Source organism: Acinonyx jubatus, chromosome E1 (genome assembly GCF_027475565.1).
Source record: "Acinonyx jubatus isolate Ajub_Pintada_27869175 chromosome E1, VMU_Ajub_asm_v1.0, whole genome shotgun sequence".
Taxonomy (NCBI): domain Eukaryota; kingdom Metazoa; phylum Chordata; class Mammalia; order Carnivora; family Felidae; genus Acinonyx; species Acinonyx jubatus.
The window spans coordinates 44,256,355-44,275,124 of NC_069397.1; the positions used below are offsets into that span (position 1 = coordinate 44,256,355).

General features: G+C 44.9%; 1 protein-coding gene across 6 annotated transcripts in view; it reads left to right on the forward strand.

Annotated features, from left to right (window-relative positions):
- Nucleotides 1-13,356, forward strand: part of TLK2 (tousled like kinase 2) — a 111,497-nt gene extending 98,141 nt beyond the window's left edge. For all 6 annotated transcript variants that reach the window (XM_015076379.3, XM_053212184.1, XM_053212186.1 and 3 more), the window contains 5 exons: nucleotides 1,554-1,723; nucleotides 3,182-3,320; nucleotides 7,295-7,406; nucleotides 9,349-9,456; nucleotides 12,259-13,356. In XM_015076379.3, coding sequence (XP_014931865.2) covers nucleotides 1,554-1,723; nucleotides 3,182-3,320; nucleotides 7,295-7,406; nucleotides 9,349-9,456; nucleotides 12,259-12,432 — 703 coding nt within the window. In that variant the 3' untranslated portion in view covers nucleotides 12,433-13,356. The remainder of the gene's footprint in view (nucleotides 1-1,553; nucleotides 1,724-3,181; nucleotides 3,321-7,294; nucleotides 7,407-9,348; nucleotides 9,457-12,258) is intronic.
- The last annotated feature ends 5,414 nt before the right edge of the window (nucleotides 13,357-18,770 follow it).

The window sequence follows — 18,770 nt, forward strand, 5'->3', positions numbered from 1 at the left end:
GACTTGGTTGTGTGCTATTCTTGAGTTGTTTATTTTGTTCTTCCTATTGTGTATGGGGTGACTTTTCACCATTATGTTAGAAAATCTTCTGAGAGTTGTTTGGGTGTTAAAGTGACATTTTATTTTAGGCTTGCACTTGGATCAAAAAATACCTCCACTAAACATGAGAATCTATATCTTAGATCAGAGAATCTATAAATTTTTGATATTCATTCTCAAATAGGGTGCTAGCATGCCCTAATATGCTTCAAAGAAAACACAAGCTGCTCAGTTTGGGGATCCCGCAGGACGGTGTATGTCCGCCTTTCATCGCAGTGTTTTTTGAAGGCCTCAAATTTCCCAGAGGCCTTCTAGTCCTCTCTAGTCCTGAGCCTGTTAGCTCTCAGGTCTGCTCCTCACCCTTACCCTGTTCTGCATCTTAGGGAAGATGACCCTTGTAGGCTGTTCTGCCAGGCTCCGGTGTCAGTTGTTGTTCAGCTGGGCTCAGCCACTGGGGAGACCGAGATGGTGGTGGGTAGGGACACTCCTCCCCCTCCCCGCTGTGATTCCAGTCTCTCTTGGTGACCCTGGGTTCAGGTTGCACCATCTCCGCCCTTTGGCCCTAGGGTGCTAATGGCTTCCTGTTCTGGATGATCTCTGGGGTGCCTCACTGGCCAGTTTATCCTCTCAGCTCTTCCATCATCCATGTGATCAATTCCCTGAGCTAAAACTTCTCTGTTTTAAATACTCAGGTGGTTTTTATTTCCTGGCTAGATCCTGAGTGATACAACCGTATTGTCACAGCTTAGGATCGTTTAAAAGGTCTTCATCTCTCAGGAATACTCAAACAATTCAGGAATCCTTACTTCAGTTTACAATTCCCTTAGAAGATAGACACATGACCCTTCATGCCACAAATGGTATGTAGTTTTAAATTTGGGTCTATATGATGAATTGATATAAGTGAAGGAAAAAACTCCCACTATGCAATAGCATATTTGTTAGAACAACAGATACTGTACTTTTAAAAGTTCTCGTGTTTAGCAAAAAGCAATTATATACAGTATTGTGCCAAACTACCAGGAGACATGACCTGAAACCAGTTCTTGGGACGTGGGCAAACCCTAGATTTTTTCTCACTGTCAGCGCTTAGGATCATTTGAAATGTTTGCATTGAGACTTGTATGCTTGAGTACCATATGCTTGTTTAGAACTGGAGCACGGTGTGGAAATGTGTAGGAGACCCCTCTAGAAAGATAATCTAGCTTAAGTACATTACAGTTCTTGTCAGTGTTCTTATAGACTAGATTTAAGAAGAGGTATGCGTGGGCAAATTGTAGCGCAACAGATTCCAGTGTGGAGGGCGTGAAGGCTCTTCACCAGGAGAGAAAGCAGTTTCCTTCCTGGCAAACACTCAGGTAGCTAATACTGAATAAAGAATAGAAGAGTACTTTCAGGACTAGAGAACAGAGCAAGAAGCTAATTAAAGTTTTCGCTGGGGCTGGTTTAGTTAGTCTTGATTTGCTTGCTGTTTCCCGCAGTCAAATGGTTTTATTTGGTTTATTTGTCTTTAGGTTTTGTACAGTATTAGAGTACTGTGAGGGAAATGATCTGGACTTCTACCTGAAACAGCACAAATTAATGTCGGAGAAAGAGGCCCGGTCCATTATCATGCAGATTGTGAATGCTTTAAAGTACTTAAATGAAATAAAACCTCCCATCATACACTATGACCTCAAACCAGGTATGTCTGACTTTTAGGTGACAGTATTGATGGCTTTTCTCTGATCTTAAAAGTGACTTCTAATCTGATAAAGTTAGAGAATGTGGCAGGAGCCTAGAAGGCCTAGTAATATCTGGCTTTGCCTGGGTAGGTGTGGGAATGAAAGAGGCCCAGCCACACAATGCTGGGTTTGAGAGGATGAGTCGGATGAAATGCTCTGGAGAAACGATGCGCTTGTCTGTAGAGCCAGGGCGGGTCACCATGTCAGCCCGATTTAGCAAGGCCTGCTCTGGGTGAGCTCCATTTCACACTACATAGTAGTCCTCTAGTCCAAGTCTTTTCGACGAAAGTGCCTCCAAATTAATGACTTATTTTGCAGGTGTGCCTCCCATTTCATTAAATTCGAACAGATTTACATCTTTTTGTATGGTTACTATCCAATTTCAATAGTCCTCAGCAAACAGTAGAGGGCAGTTAGACTTTTTACCTCTGTTTTTTTTGTTTTTGTTTTTAAATGTTTCTTTATTTTCACGATAGAGAGGCAGTGCGGGCAGGGAAGGGGCAGAGAGGGAGGGAGACACAGAATCTGAAGCAGGCTCCAGGCTTCAAGCTGTCAGCACAGAGCCCGGTGTGGGGCTCTAACCCACAAACCATGAGATTATGACCTGAGCTGAAGTTGGACACTTAACCGACTGAGCCACCCAGGCGCCCCACCTCTGTTTTTTTGTCATCATCCTCAGTTGTTTTTTAGAAGTCTGCATGTGTTCTCTGTAGACAGCTGGAACCAGCTTTGGCTTGGGTGTTGGGAAGATGGTTCCCATTTACCTCCTGGTGGGCACAGTTGTTAACTCTGCTTTCCTCTACTAGTAGCTATGTATTAAATCTCACTATTCACTATTCTTTAATGTTCTAATACAATTCAAATGACAAAAAAAAGTCATTATAATGAAGTGGTTTTTAAAACAACAGCTATTTGTGTTATTGGGTTTTCCAGCACTGAATCCAATACATTTTCCCATCATAGGAACTGTAGGTGGCACTGTGGTACTAGTTTTGATTCCCTTGTGTGGGTTTTTTTGTTTTTTTTGTTTTTTTGTTTTTTCCCGCTCCTGAAACTACTGTTCTAAACAGGGTGGTTTAGAGATTGTTACTGAAAGCTCAGATGAAACTTTCCCACCATTTTTGACCAGCCGTCCAAGTGATATTTTACTTTGGCAAGTTGCTATTTTTTTTCCACTGCTCATAGTGGTGGTTTTGGCACATCTAGCAGGTGATTCTTGGAAAATGGAAGTTTGCAGCCAGACACTGAGGACTCTCCTCTAGCATCCAGAGTCCAGATCATTTTATTCCACGAATTTAGATGTTTGCTATTACTTGCGAGAGTTTGAGTTCACTTGTCCCCTACTTGTCTGTTTTACCTTGAACTTTTCTCTTAATTAGTAAGTCTCTTTTTATTCATGACGATTTTCATCTTTTTAGGTAATATTCTTTTAGTAAATGGTACAGCATGTGGAGAGATAAAAATCACAGATTTTGGTCTTTCCAAGATCATGGATGATGATAGCTACAATTCAGTGGATGGCATGGAGCTAACGTCACAAGGTGCTGGTACTTATTGGTAGGTATCTGGGAGATCTGCCAGGTTGGCTGGTGGAGATATGGCTGTGCTATACTGAAATGTTGGTAATTGATCATTAATTAATATCTACATCCTGTCTTAGGCAAAATGCAGTAAACCAAAGTAGATTTTCCTCCCCAAATATCACTGCCTTTTCGGCCGTTTGACTCTCTGTATTTATATTAACTTGTCTTAATTTGTCTTTCCTTTCTTGAAAACCATTGAGAGAGATTATATATGGCCAGGTGTTGGAGTTGTGTGTTTCTTTAGAGCTGGCCCTATGGAGTAGGGAGAGAACGAGATTGCTCCTGTGTATTTAAAGAATGGCCCTAAGTTTTTTTTAGTACAAATGTAGGTCTCTTGTTATGGGTTAATGGGATGAGGGATTCATTTCTAGAGTTGCCTACAGATGATGCCCTGTCAAGAACTAAGAAGTTGTAAAGATCGGTATGTAAAGTAACCCCAGCATCCCTTGAAATCTAAACAGGAAAAAAGTGAGCACAGTTTGCAAAGAAATTTATCCATACCCATCAGCCATGTTCTAAAATGTTTTGAGCCACATTTCTTCCCATCTGTTGTCACTCGTCTCCCCACCACCCCCCTACCCCAGCTAGCTCTACCTGCTTATTCCATGACCTCTTATTTCTGCCTGCTTTTGGCAGCAGGAGCCATAAAAGATACCTACAGCCCAAACAACTCACTTTGTGATTGTAAAGGTGTGTTAACAGAGCTTTCTTTTTCCTTCTGAGGTGGTAACAGAAAGCTGCCAATTGGACATTTGATTCCAAACTGAGGTTGGGGGCGGCATAGAAGTCCCACATATATTAAACCCCAGGGTCAGTTGGTCAGATCACTTAACTTTGAGACTGGAGGGCCCTAGGCCTTAGCAGAATACTGACTGCCTGGGAATGAGGGCGTTGATTGGAAGCAGACAGAGAAGGGAGAGTATCGTTTACAGCCCACAGGATGAGCTTTATTCTCATCAGTCTGATCATATGTAAATTATGTATATTAGAGAATCCATCAAATCCTTAGAAAAGCATCATGTGCACAAAATTCCTACTCTTCATTGCTCCTTGTTTTTTGTGGAGATGGTACCTATAGTGAAAATCAGTCCCTAAATTAAACCTTTGAGATCCTGGGTTTAAAATAGAAGCTACATTTACAGTGTTTATTTACTATGGTGGTTATTGTGGGTTAGTGTTCCTGTCACTAAATGGCACAAAAATATCTGTTGTTGGAAATTCTGGAAACAGGTCTATACCTCTGCTATATAAATTCACTGAAACTTAGATTTTAGCTTTTTTGTTTGGTAACTTGTTCTTATAAAAAGTTAAGCCTTTTTGTGTTAAATTCATTTTCTCATTGCTACCTATTGCTGTATTTGCTGAGCTATAAAAATTCAGTGGTTGGAATTTAAATAATAATTATGTGATGTTTGGGATTTGCTTCAGAGTAATCTGTTGGTGGGGGGAGGGGTGTATATGAACAGAGATTGGCCCCATGTTGATAATTATTGAAGCTCAATGATGTTTACTTGGGGGTTCATTTTACTGTTCTTTCTACTTTAGATTATATTTGGAGATTATTTTCATAACAAAAAGAGAGGTAAAAAGGGGGCTACTGAGAAAACTTAATTCTGTGGGTTCCTCTGAAGGTTTAAAAAATCTCCATATTGGTAGTGCTAGGCATTGTCATAATCACACTCCTCATATGTCATCCTCTTAGGTCCTAGAGGATCGATACAAACAGGGTGGGAAGACATAACAAATTCTAGGCAACGGTTTGCAGTATTTTGGTAGTTGCAGTGTTTGGTAGAATTCTTCTACATTGAATACTACTTTTTTTAAAAAAAATATTTTATTCTTAAGTAATCTCCATACCCAGCATGGGGGCTCGAACTCATAATCGTGAGATCAGCATATGCTCCACTGACTGAGCCAGCCAGGTGCCCTCAATACTACTTATAAATAAATGACCTATAGATTAGGCCCTGAGAATCCTGTTTCTGTAGGATGATTTTATTGTGACAGAATATGCAATTATGTTTTTAAACATAATTTCGTGCAATATCATAGAACCGTCCTCTACTCTCTCCCGAAGTCCTTGATAGGGAATTACAGTGCTTATTATTGTCAGTATTATTTGGGTGAAGAACTAGTTTATTTCTTCATTTATACATGGGGAAACTGAGACCTAGAAAGTGACTTTTCCAGACTGATACTGTCAACTGGCAGTCAACGTCTTTTTTTTTTTTTTTTTTAATTCAATGTCTTTTGTACTGTGAATATTTGGCTAAATTATTACTCATCATTTGGACAAATTCAACAACTTCTGTCCTTCTCTACCACCTCCACAAAAGTTATAAATACATTAATATGATCATTTTGGAACCAAGGTTCTATTTGTTGTTTATGCAAGATCATATTTAAATTATGTATGTTAAAGAATCAAGAACCGTGAAAAGTCAGGTTCAGGGAGGTTTTAGTGACATTTGGAAGAGCTGTTCTTTTTATTCTTTTTCCTGTATTCTTGTTACTTTGCTTTTTTCCCCACTTCATGAGTTCAGTGTGTGTTTTGGCTAACAGTTTTCATTGTGAAGTAATAATGTAGGTCAGTGGTCTTAATCATCCCCAAATGTCTGTTAAAAATAAATAAATAAGAAACAAGAACATAAGACTAAACTTTTTTAAAAGAAAAGAAAAAAGCCCATCATGGAACATTTTCTTCCTCTCAGCTCTTGTGGCCCCCTTCGAGTTGTAAGTTTAGATTTTTATACCGGAAGCACAGCAGGGTCTAAAATAAAGAATTTTTCACAGAATTGATTTGCCAGCATGAAATCTGCAGAAATCGATCTGTTATCTTCAGAATGCTGCCTTCCAGCTGTGCCATGGCTAAGACCCCAGGCAGTGAGTGGAAGCGTATTTGTTTGGTTTCCTAAATGCCAAGAGGCACTTACCTTCCACACCATACAATTTGGTGTGGTTGGCTGTGCAGCCAGTCTTTTTTCCAAGCCAGGAGTGGGTGGGGAGGGAAGGAATTCAGATGAGGATTGAGTTGTGCTAACTACTAGTTTGGTGGGCTTTTTCTCCCCTATTTGTTAGTCTTCAGGAAGCCCCTGATCACCCTTCAAGTGGGCAACACAAAATACCCTTTGATAACTTGGGCTGTAGTATCACCATTTATTATATATTGTAGTTATTCCCAGTCCAGATTTTACAAAGAGAGCTACCTTATGAAGGATACAGCCCCTCCCCTCAGAGATTAATACTGGGTTCTGAATTCATTTGGACTTTTATTATTTTTTTAAATGTTTGTTTATTTTAGAGTGAGAGCGTGTGTGCAAGCAGGGGAGGGGCAAAGAGAGAGGGGGCAGAGGATCCAAAGCGGGCTCTGTGCTGACAGCAGAGAACCTTATGCGGGGCTCGAACCCATGAACTGCAAGATCATAACCTGAGCCAAAGTTGGACGCTCAACAGACTGAGCCACCCAGGCACCTCCCCCCCCCCCCCCTTTGGACTTCTAACATAGTTATTTTAGAGACAGTCCTCTTTCTCAGCCAACATGAAAGCAAACCCATACCACTTCAAGTTCTATTTTGATGTTTGTTGCTGCAGCTCTTATAAAAGGGAATGAACTTCTTTTGTGTTCCCCCTCCTTTTTGGAACTTGTTGAATGACACTCCTGTTAGGCGCAACCCTGGGAAAAGATGCTGTGGTGGGTGAAACAGGGGCCAGGGGGAGAATATTTGCCTCTCTTGGTGAACTGAGAAATGTATTTTAAGGCTTTTAGGACATGCTGCCTCCTTAAGTTACAGTGTTTTCTCACGGACTTTCCCCAGCAAGGCCCAAGTCGCTTTTTCGTCTAAATTTCAGTTAAAATTGAGATATTTTTATTTCCCACAAGGTCTTCTACTTTGCCTTTTTGTATATGTCCTAGATTTATACAGTCATTTTATTTTCCTTTTGTCCCAGGTATTTACCACCAGAGTGTTTTGTGGTTGGGAAAGAGCCACCAAAGATCTCAAATAAAGTTGATGTCTGGTCAGTGGGTGTGATCTTTTACCAGTGTCTTTATGGAAGGAAGGTAAGGAAGGTCGGATGTGGTGGCTTGATATCTGGCTTGGGTGGCACATGTATGCACTGGCATGGTGTCCGTTATTCTCTTGGAATTAATTGTTTGGTTATACAGAACTTTTGGATGTGGTTTGAGGAAAACACAGACAACAATAACAGCTTTATGCATAAGCAGAACTTTTCAACAGAGTACCTAATGAATTTCACTGGGCTATTGAAAAACATACATTTTTACCGTTTTCAATTAGATCCAGGATCGGTTTTGATTCTGATAATATGTATAAGGAATTATATGACCTGGTTTATTTCAAATATACAGTTGTCCCAGGAGGCATTCTTCAGGGTCCCATGGACTGGAACTTGGAACATCTACAGGGGTCTTCATTCCCAGCTACCCCAGTAGTTAAAGCTATTATTAATAAAAGCTTGGTTTCTATCTTCTGTACTGGGGAGATGTAGTGTTAGAAAATATTCACCATCTGTTACCTCTGGATCAAGGTGATAGGTCATTTGGACACATAATAACCTAGGTAGTGAACTGTACCTAATGAATTGTTCACATTTATGTTTTCCTTATGAGAATGCTCCCTTAGGGTAAACATACATACTAGGATACAGGGCACATATAGCCGTATTTTTGCTGTCAGTGTGTTATAAATAATCAAAATTTGTAGGTGGTTCCAACAGTGTAGGTTGTGAGTATAAGCCATTTGGGGGTTCTGCGACTCCCCTGGACTCTTTTAATACTTTTGTTACAATCCCTAGACCAAGCTCTTAATTTAGATTTCAGCTTCCTCTTTAACTTCTCCTTGGTCTTTTTCCCTTCCCTTCCCTTCCCTTCCCTTCCCTTCCCTTCCCTTCCCTTCCCTCCCCTCCCCTCCCCTCCCCTCCCCTCCCCTCCCCTCCCCTCCCCTCCCCTCCCCTCCCCTCCACTTCCGAGTGGGGGAGGGGCCAAGAGAGAGGGAGACACAGAATCTGAAGCAGGCTTCAGGCTCTGAACTATCAGCACAGAGCCTGACCTGGGGCTCGAACTCACAAGCCATGAGATTATGACCTGAGCTGAAGTTGGATGCTTAACTGACAGAGCCACCCAGGCACCCCTTGGTCTTTGTTTCTGTATCTTACCCTTTGTAATATGGGGAAACTTCAGAGCCAGTAATGGTTAATTATATTATTATCATTATTATTATTATTATTATTATTATTAGGTTTTATTTTTAAGTAACCTCTACACCCAACGTTGGGCTCGAACTCATGGGCCCAACATCAAGAGTTGGGTGCTCCACTGACTGAGCCAGTCAGGCATCCCAAGTAGGAGTTAATTATTATTTATACTCTCTGATAATGAGGAAGTACTGCTGATAATGTTGGTAGAGGTTATGTAGAAAGAATTGTGATCTCTTAGTAGAAACATTGTAGAGATGACACTAAACTTGAACTTGTATTTTAAGGCTATTAGAAAATGGCACATTGGGGCACAGATGAAGCCGCTAAGTAACCCCAGCTTTTATTCCACGCGCCTGTTCTTATTCTGTCTCCTGTTTACTTCCTGTTCCATCTGTCTTTATCTGGGTCTTGGGTCTGCCAGTGGCACACATGTGTACTACTTAAGCCTACAGTTGTCACTCAGGGCAGAAGAGGTTGCCGGTTCCTCCTAGGATGGTTTTTGTTGTCAGCAAACCTCAACAGAGGTATTATCCTGTGGCAGACGCTGCTTCCGGTGCCAGCCCTGCCTTAACCTCCGTGCTGGACCGTGAGCTTGTTAGTACTTAAGCTCTGACCCTTTCCACCCCTTAGCTATAAAAAGAGAGCGAGGAGACCATCTCCGAAGTTCTTTCTAGCAGCTCTCATCAAAGCAGATCTTCTCCTTTCCCTTCACTATGGTTTTGAATTGTGTTCTCTTTAATTTTAACCACAGGCCCACCTTTGTTTGTTTCGTTTTTATCTGATAGCCTTTTGGCCACAACCAGTCCCAGCAAGACATTCTACAAGAAAATACTATTCTTAAAGCTACTGAAGTGCAGTTCCCGCCAAAGCCAGTAGTAACACCTGAAGCAAAGGTAAGTTTTGACCTACTGGTCAGCAGGAAACAACTGCTGTTTTCTGGATTATCAGTACAAAATTCAAGAGTCATTAAAAGCCTTCTCCCCCTTCTAAATGTGTATTTTTTCAAACCCTTACCCTCTTCACCCGCTCTCCTACAACAGATACTTACCGAGTGCCTGTCGAGTACTAGACACTGTACTAAGTCATAGAGAGGGAACGGTGAGTGTGTAGCAATGAAGTACAGACAAGTTCCCTGCCTGCTAGGAGGTTCTGTTCCACCAGGTGAGACGAACAGTAACAACGGTTCCATCTCAGATGGTGATAGAGATTATGAAGAAAAAGAAAGGGAGGGTACAGGGGTGTGGGAGCAGGAAGTGATGTTTTTGAGCAGTCTTGAATAATGTGATGGTGGGAGCCCTGTGTAGATTTGGGAGAAGATTTTTTTTTTTTTTTAGTTTATTTATTTTGAGAGACAGAGCAGAGGAGGGGCAGAGAGAGAGGGAGAGAGAGAATGCCAGGCAGGCTCCATGCTGTCAGCAGAGAGCCCCACGCAGGGCTCGAACTCATGAACCCTGAGATCATGACCTGAGCTGAAGCCAAGAGTCAGACGCTCAACCGACTGAGCCACCTAGGCACCCCTAAGTTTGTTTATTTTTGAGAGAGAGCACACGAGTGCGAGCAGGAGAGGTGCAGAGACAGGGAGAGAGAATCCCAAGCAGGCTCCGTGCTGTCAGTGCACAGTCCCAGCTCGGGCTCAGTTCCACGAATTGTGAGATCATGCCCTGAGCCAGAATCAAGAGTGGGTCGCTTAACCGACTGAGCCACCCAGGTGCCCGGGGAGAAGAATATTCTAGGCAGAAAAGCGCACGAAGCTCAGATGTGAGGACAAGCTCAGCAGATCCATAGAACAGGCAGAACAGAGGGGAGTATGGTAGGCAGGGCAGAGGATGCAGGAGGAACAGAGGAGAGTGTGGTAGGCAGGGCAGAGGCTGCAGGGCAGATTGTAGACCGAGATGGGAGAGATGGGAAGCATAGGAAGGTTTTACTCAAGGCAGGCGTGTGATCTGATGGCTGTTTCAAAAGCCTGCCCTGGAGGCTGTGTAGAAAGAAAGTTCAAGGTGGGAGTTTGACCAGTATTGTATCCAACCCAAAGTAACCCATTTAACTCAAGTTACCGTGTCACATATCTCACTAAGAAGGGTCGTTCTTAAAGGCCAAGGATTATTAAGTTTATTTCTGTGAATGCATTTTTATCTTCCAAATACTTTAATCAGGCAGCTACCTACAGGTGTTTTTTATTTTGGAAAACCAGGATTGTTGTTATACTTATGTGTTTTATTAATTAAACATGGGAAAAAAATAATACATTTCGTGTTTTAGGTTTTTTTTTTTTTTTAAGTAGGCTCCACACCCAGTGCCAAGCCCAACACCGGGCTTGAACTCAACGACCCTGAGATCAAGACCTGAGCTGAGATCAAGCGTCAGATGCTTAACCGACTGAGCCACCCAGGCGTCCCTGGATTTTTTTTTAAATAGACTTTGTTAGACTTTATTTTTTAAAGCAGTTTTAGATTCATAGCAACACTGAGCAGAAAGTAGAGAATTCCCATGTACTTCTGTCCCCACACATGCACAACTTCCCTCACTGTCAGCATTGTGCACCAGAATGAGACATTTGTTACCCTCGATGGACCCTACATTGGGACATTATGATCACCTGAATGTAAAGTATGATCTTTGGGTGATAATGACATTTTAGATTTTTAAAAGTCCAATTCCCGTATTTAAAATAATTGCATTACGAGACTTTGATTAAAATGGTCTGGTTAAAAAATAGGAAAAGATAAACCATCTGTTTAAGGGCCTCTGTGATACAAATTATAGAAACTGATCCTGTGTAGCCCTTCATACCTAGCACAAAGGAAGCTTCCATGTTGGTAGTAAATTAGGATTCTTTTTTTTTTTTTTTTTTAAGTTTATTCTGAGAGAATGAGCTAGTGCAGATAAGCGGTGGCGGGGGGGGGGGGGGCGGGGGGGCGGCGGCGCAGAGAGAAGGAGAAAGAGAGCATGGAGGCTGATGTGGGGCTTGAACTCAGGAACCACAAGATCATGGCCTGAGCTGAAATCAAGAGTCGATGCCCAACCGAGCCACCCAGGTGCCACTAAATTAGGATTCTGAATGAAACCCCACTCATAGCATGATTCTCTGTCTACAGAGCTCTTGGGGAAACAAGTCCTGTTCACGTTTTCTTTAGTACTTAGGTGTGTGCCTCATCATTTGCTTGATCACCTTTTAGGGAAGAATGTGATACACAAGGCAAGCATTTACCAATCTGTGACACGTTGTAGTGTTAGTGTTGGTCTCCTCACCCTGCACGTGGCGGTGGTTTGTCATTACAATTTTTACTTCCTCAGGATGTGGCGAGTTCACATGAGGCCGTGATTTGTACACGCAGGACCATTAGGTTAGATGTGCCTGTGTAAACCGTCCAAGGCAGAGAGATTTTTGCGTTGGTCTTTGTGCTTTGGGGGCAGAGGTCTCTAGAGGCCAGGTCATGCCCCATTCCCACTCAGGAATGGCTCAGGTGCCTCTGTCAGGGAAGGAGCCCGTGGTCACAGAGAGGTGCTGCTGCCCGTGTGTCTCCTTGCCTGGTCCTCTCCGGGCGTGATTTCTGGGAAAGGCCCCGAGCCCCTTCTCTTTATAGAGGGTGTTTGCTCTGGGCCTGGGCCCTGGCAGCTGCCACAGAGCCTCAGGGTTCCCTCTGGGAGCAGCAGGATTATCTGCCTCAGGCTTCTTCAAGAAACTTTCCTTTCAGGCGTTTATTCGACGATGCTTGGCCTACCGAAAGGAGGACCGCATCGATGTCCAGCAGCTGGCCTGTGACCCCTACTTGCTGCCTCACATCCGAAAGTCGGTCTCCACGAGTAGCCCTGCTGGAGCTGCTATTGCATCGACCTCGGGGGCATCCAATAACAGTTCTTCGAATTGAGACCCACTCCTAGGCTGCAAACTGTTCAGCACACACAGAGTGGACAAATGGCATTCAGCAGCGGGTTTGGAACATAGCGAATCCGAATGGATCTCATGAAACCTGTACCAGGTGCTTTTATTTTCTTGCTTTTTTCCCATCCATAGAGCATGACAGCATCGATTCTCATTGAGGAGAAGCCTTGGGCAGCTCTGGCCAGGCCTCGTAGGAAAAGGCCCCGCCCGAGGTTCCGGCGTCAACGGCCACTACGTGTGGCTGCTCTGAGTGAGGAAAAAATGAAAAAGAAAAACTGGTTCCATGTACTGTGAACTTGAAAACATGCAGACTCAGGGGGGTCCCTGATGCAGTGCTTCAGATGAAGAATGTGGACTTGAAAATACAGACTGGGCTAGTCCAGTGTCTATATTTAAACTTGTTCTTTTCTTTTAATAAAGTTTAGGTAACATCTCCTGAAAAGCTTGTAGCACAAAGGCTCAGCTGGGGATGGTGTTTGACTTCGGAGGAAAAAAAGTTGCTATTGCCCGTTAAAGGCACTAGAGTTAGTGTTTTATCCCTAAATAATTTCAATTTTTAAAAACATGCAGCTTCCCTCCCCCCTTTTTTATTTTTGAAAGAATACATTTGGTCATAAAGTGAAACCCGTATTAGCAAGTACGTGGCAATGTTCATTCCAGTCAGATGCAGCTTTCTCCTCCGTCTGGTCTCCTGTTTGCAATTGCTTCCCTCATCTCAGTAGGGAAAACGTCGAGTGGCAGGACTGAGATGTGTGGGGCTTTGCCATTGGACAAAGAACGAGGTTAGAAGCCCGCAGCTTGGAGTCTCTAGGTTTTCAGCTATTTCTTCACAATTTGAACACTTGACGGTTGTCCCTTTTAATTTATTTGAAGTGCTATTTTTTTAAATAAAGGTTCATCTGTCCATGCAGTCCTCTTGAATTCTCTGAATGTAGTAACTATCAAAAAACTGTTCCAGAGGTAGGCAGAAAATGGGCCAGGGAGCCAAATGCTCCAGGGATCAGGAGGTCCTACCTGCGGTCTCTGTGTGCTTGCTAAATGGTGTAACTTTCTTGTTAACCACGATATTAAAACTTGATCAGCTCATAAGCTTTCCTCTGTTAGATCTTTCGGCAGGAAACAACCTCCAAGCCTCTAAATTTTGTGGGTGTGCGCTGATGTGTGTGTCTGTGTGTGCATGTGCACACACGCTTTGTCTAACTCACCTTAATAGATTGATCAAGTGGAATTAAAAAAATAATTGCAGGGAGATAGGCATTTTGAATATGAACATTCTTTTGGAGCTCTTGTTTTTTTGTTTTGTTTTTTTACATTCGGTCGTTTCTGAGATGTGTGATCAGCTGAAGACAGAGCTGAAACGGGAGATGTGCGGCCCCACGTGCCCTTGAAACAGCACAGCACTCGACAGTAGGGAGGGGAGGAGGCCAGAGCCTGAGCATGTGGTAGCCAGCTTGGAATGTTACATATGTGGCAAGAGGGCTCAGCCAGAAATATTTAAAGATGCAGCATTCAGGCATGCGAGTTCCCTGGGCAGGGGGAGGGCAGTCAGGAAGGGCAGAGAGCTCTCAGATAACTGTAGTCTGTCTTTCACGTGTGAAAAATGTCACTGGTGACACTTGCGCTGGGACCTTTGTTGGCTTTGTGGACCTGCTCTGCCCCAGTCTCCCCAGTACCGGGAGATCTTAGGGGAAGAGGGGGTAATCCCAGTTGGAGAGATGTTTGTGGGTAGATATGGTCTGCGGAACTCTGAACGGAAGGAAGTCGGTCCAGGAGTCCTCGGTGCCCCCAGCTTTCCATTTTATCATCGCAAGTGTCTATGCACGGGTTGTACACATGATCTATGTCTGTGTGTGTTTGTGTAGTACCTTTTTTTAACCATTACTTTCAAGCTGTTAAGCAGAGAGTCCCTACAGGGTCTCGGGTTGAGCACGACCCTGAAAACCCTGAGAGGATGGTGTCTGCATATGTGAAGAGACGGAGGAGGCGAGACTTACTCAGCATTATTACGTTCTCTTCCTTGTTTTCTTCTCGTGCAGTGATCTTGCGAGACCTTTTTTTTCTTAAGGTTGAAAGAATGCCGCTTCTTTGAGCCGTCCCTCTAACTTCCCGCCGCCTTCTCCCCATGTGCTTGGTTAGAAGTGAAGCTTCAGGACTTTATCTGTCCATCTGTCTTTTCTCCCCTCGCCCTGTCTCCTCGCTTCCCTCGGGTCTGGGGCCTGGTTGGAGCTGACGGGGCTCGCTTGAGTCTGGGCAAGGCCTCTTTCCACTGCATGGACTAGCCCCGGAGAACATGCGGAACGCTGACTTTTTCTAGACTTTTAAGTAGCCAGTGAAATCACGAAGTGGGGTTCTTCCATGACATATTTTGTTAATATGGGTTTCACTTTTTTCAAGGATGATCCCTTATTGCCACAACTGATTTACTTTAAACAATGACAAAAAAAAAAATGTGTATTAATTTGTAATTAAATCCAGTCAGACTGTTTTGGACTTTCCCAACTTGGGGGGTGGGGTGGGGAGGATATTAAAATAAGTTTCAAGAAGTGAATCTCCCAGCCTCTTGATTTTGCTCTAGTTCTAAGCTTCAAACAGGGCTCTTAGCATTTAGGGGGCGGGTAGGTAGGGGAGTCCTGCAGCTGACCGAGTCCCAGTGGACATCGCAGGCATGATGGCCATGTGTCGATTCGTAGAACACCTTTCGTACCTCCAGTGTGCCAGCAACTAAGGCTTGTTGGTGGGGATACAGCAGTGAACAGGATAGGGAAAGCCCACAGCCATCGGCTTGCAACCCAGGGGTGAAGGCTCTGGGCCCAGGAAGGGAAGGGATACAGGGCTCTGATGGGAATGAATCGGGCTCCAACTTAACCATCAGGAGATGGGCAGCTTTACATGGAGACTTGCTGCTGAGAGCGGTATGTACCCCACTTGTGTGGCCGACCCACACACACCTGCTATCCTCTGCCTTTCCCCCAGTGCTGTGAGGACAGGTTTTCCTCCAGGTGAGAAGATGAGCAGTCAAGGAGCTCTTGGTTTCCTCATTTAGAAAAAAACTCTCTTTAAACACAGTCATCTCCTAGAATGCTAGAGCTAGAAGAATCTTCAGGTCCAGCTCCTCGCTTCTAAGAAGGCGACATTTACAACTAGCCTGACCCACCTTGGGGAGTTCTGCTTTCTGAGAATCTCTACCCCTCCCCCCTCCCACTTACTCATCATTCTACTTGCCCAAGCTAGCTCAGTCTGTAATTAAAATCAGCCCCGGGGTAAGTGGGGGAGAGACGTGGTACACACACTAGTTGAGGTATGGAAAATCTCTGCTTCCTAAAATTAGCTGTTCTCTTTTTATTTCTTAAGGCAGAATCACCTAGAAGTTAAGATCGTGGGCTTTACAAGTAGGTCTGGTTCAGATCCTACCTCTGTAAGCTTCAGGGATAGCTCCTTGCATGGTTGTCAAGAATAGAAATAGGGTATGTAAAGCACTTGGCACGCAAGAGGGGAGTAAAAAATGTGGTTTACAGACGGATCACAAGATCAGTGAGTAAGATTGCTGAGACTGAAACCCCCAAGTTTGCTGGTGAAGAGTCAGAGCCTTTCTACTTGCCAGGTGGTCAGGAGGTCCTTTTGCCTTGGGTAAGTGATGCACACCTTAGGCTTGAGATTCCCTGCAAACCTTTATAGGTTCATTCAACAGTCTCTTATTACCCTGGGTCCAAGACTGCTCTGGCTGAATCTGGGAGGAATGGCTAAGAGGCCAGTGTGGTTCCCAGACCGGCAGCATCTGCATCACCTGAAACCTGTTAGATATTCACATTCTCAGCACTTCCCCGCCCCCAGTCTGCCTCCCAGATGGCTGGAGCACTGAGGGTCACAAGTCCTCCTGACTTCCTATCAGCTGCAGCAACAAGGATGGGGCAGTTGGAGAGGGTGGCTGTCAGGCTTTGTCTAAAACTCACCCGGCTGGAAGACAGAGATGACTGTTTTATTTTCTGTGTTAGAGATGAAAATCTATCTCCTGCTCTGGGCTGTTCTATATGTTCATGCATATATACTCCGTTATGGGGAGCCCCAGGAGTGGCCAGACAACACATCTCTTATACTGGTGCCTTGGTACCTAACATACTATTCAGGAATCATTCACTCCTTTGGGCAAAGCTTCTCATCCTTGGTCTTCTCTTAAAACATATAACAACTCACCGGTACTTTATCATGAATTAACTTAGCATTTTTTTCCTTTACCCGTGGGGTCCAGGGCTGCAGGAAAGAGCTGCGACCTGGGTCAGACCTGGATGGGCCCATGAATCCAGCCCGGCACTCTGGATCAGGAGTGAGGAGAGCCTGGGACTGCAGCTCTTTGGATGGAGTGAGGGTGGAGGAAGCAGAGAGTTTGCAGGGAGAAGAGGGTTAAGGAGAGAGTGGTTAGGGACTCTGGCTGCTGCGGGGCTCTGCGGGTGGGTTGGGGGAACCTGCCAGAGGGAAGTAGTGGGACCTGGTAGGGGCAGGAAATAGAAGAGACCCATTGTGCTGGGGTTGCTCAGCAGGGGCCCGAGACAGGCTGGAGTCAGCAAAAGGGTGTGTGTGTGGCACTGGACAGGAGACCCCCACTGTGGGTAGCAAGGGGTCAGACAGCAGCTGGCAGGCTGACTCGGCCCCACCCACCTCAAGCCTGTGGGTTCGGGCCTCCCTGTCTGGAGGGAAGTGCCTGGCTGGAGAAGGAGGGTAACCTTTGCCCTTAGTAGCCTCCAGGCACCTGCAGCTGTGGGGCGCAGTGGGCAGTATCAGCAAGGGGAAGGGGCTCTAGCACTGGTGCCGTGTAGGGAAGTTTCAGCTGTGTTGCTTCACAGCCCAGGGGTAGACAAGGTAGGAGTATCTCGCTGATTTTGCAGATGAGGAAACGGAGTCCCAGAGATTTGGTGACTGGTAGTAGGTCGAGCAGGATTGAATGGGGAGGGACTACAAGCCTGAAAATTTGGGGGGGGGGGTGGAGTCTCTGAGTGCCATCCTTGGGCAGACCGCTGTGGGTGAAGGCTGTACCTCGGTTCCCAGCTGGAAGCTATCTTGCCCTAACCTAGGGTTCCACTCTCCCACACTCCCTCACGGCCAGTCTTAGAAGTCTAGCTGGAGGCCCCGCTGGTCTGAGCACCAGCTCTCTCTCTATAGTCCTAGGCCAGAACTGAACTGAGGTGGGGAAGCTGGGGGCATGGCTTCACAGAACATGTGTTCTTCAGGTTCCTGTGTATTCTGATCATGTCATCTATAGATGAGGAAATAGAAAATCCTGCCCCACACCCCAGCCCTGGCCAACTGCTGTCTTCCTGTCCCTCGGTGTCCTAATGGACCGGTAGTAATGGCCCCCTCTGCCTTGGCACCTCCCAAGTTGCTGTCAGGCTTGGAGTGGGAGATGTGTTGTTTTTGGCAACTGAAAAGGTAAAAGTCAAAGGGTGTTGCTAGATGCCGGCTCTATGTCACAGGGGCCCCTAGAGAGAGGTTTGCAGGATGTAGAAGCTCCCCCAGTGAAGGCCTTGGCCTGTTCTAAAAGGAACCTGTTCTAGAGCCAGACCTGAGCCCTTCAGCCTGGCTCCATGCCCTGAGAAAAGGGCATGCCACTGGGAAGCATGAACAAGAAGGCCTTCCTTACAAATTTATTTTAGGAGTCTTTATACCTACAGACTCTTAAAGAACTCTTTCCGTCTTTATACCCATAGACTCTTTTCAGAACACTGTCACAATGTTAACGCTAACCCTGCTCCTCGTCCCACATTAGCTAGACACAACCGTATCCAGAACCAACAGGAAAGCCCGGAGTGTGGACTAGACTCAGGTCACAACTCTAAACTTGTTGCGTGTGCAGGCCCAGTGCTCACACTCTGAGCTACAGTTGCCAGTTCTATAAGCTTCCAGCATCTACTCGAAACAGTATAATATGCTGGGTTAAGCTCTGTGGGAGGTAAAAAGGTACATCAGACTCAGCTCCTGCTTTAAGGAAGGTTATAATTTAGAAGCTAAATGCAATAAAGATGGGAGCCAGTAAATTCTTTAAGAGCAAGATGGGGTCCCTGAGGAGTGGGAACATGAAGCTGAGATGGGGGCTCTGAAACCTGGCAGAATTCAAGAGAATGAGAAGGGGTGGGTGTTGTTGCAAAGGGTCCTTCACACTTTCTGTGCTCTTCCCATATAGCATGTTTGCCCCTCCAACTCCCCTCCCCCCCCCCCAATACTCCCACATACCTCCAGGCCTTTGCAAATGCTGTTCACCTGCCTTGACTGTCTGACCTCTCTGAAAATTTGGCTCTGGCATCACCTGCGGCCAGCCTGCCCGTGTCTGGACTC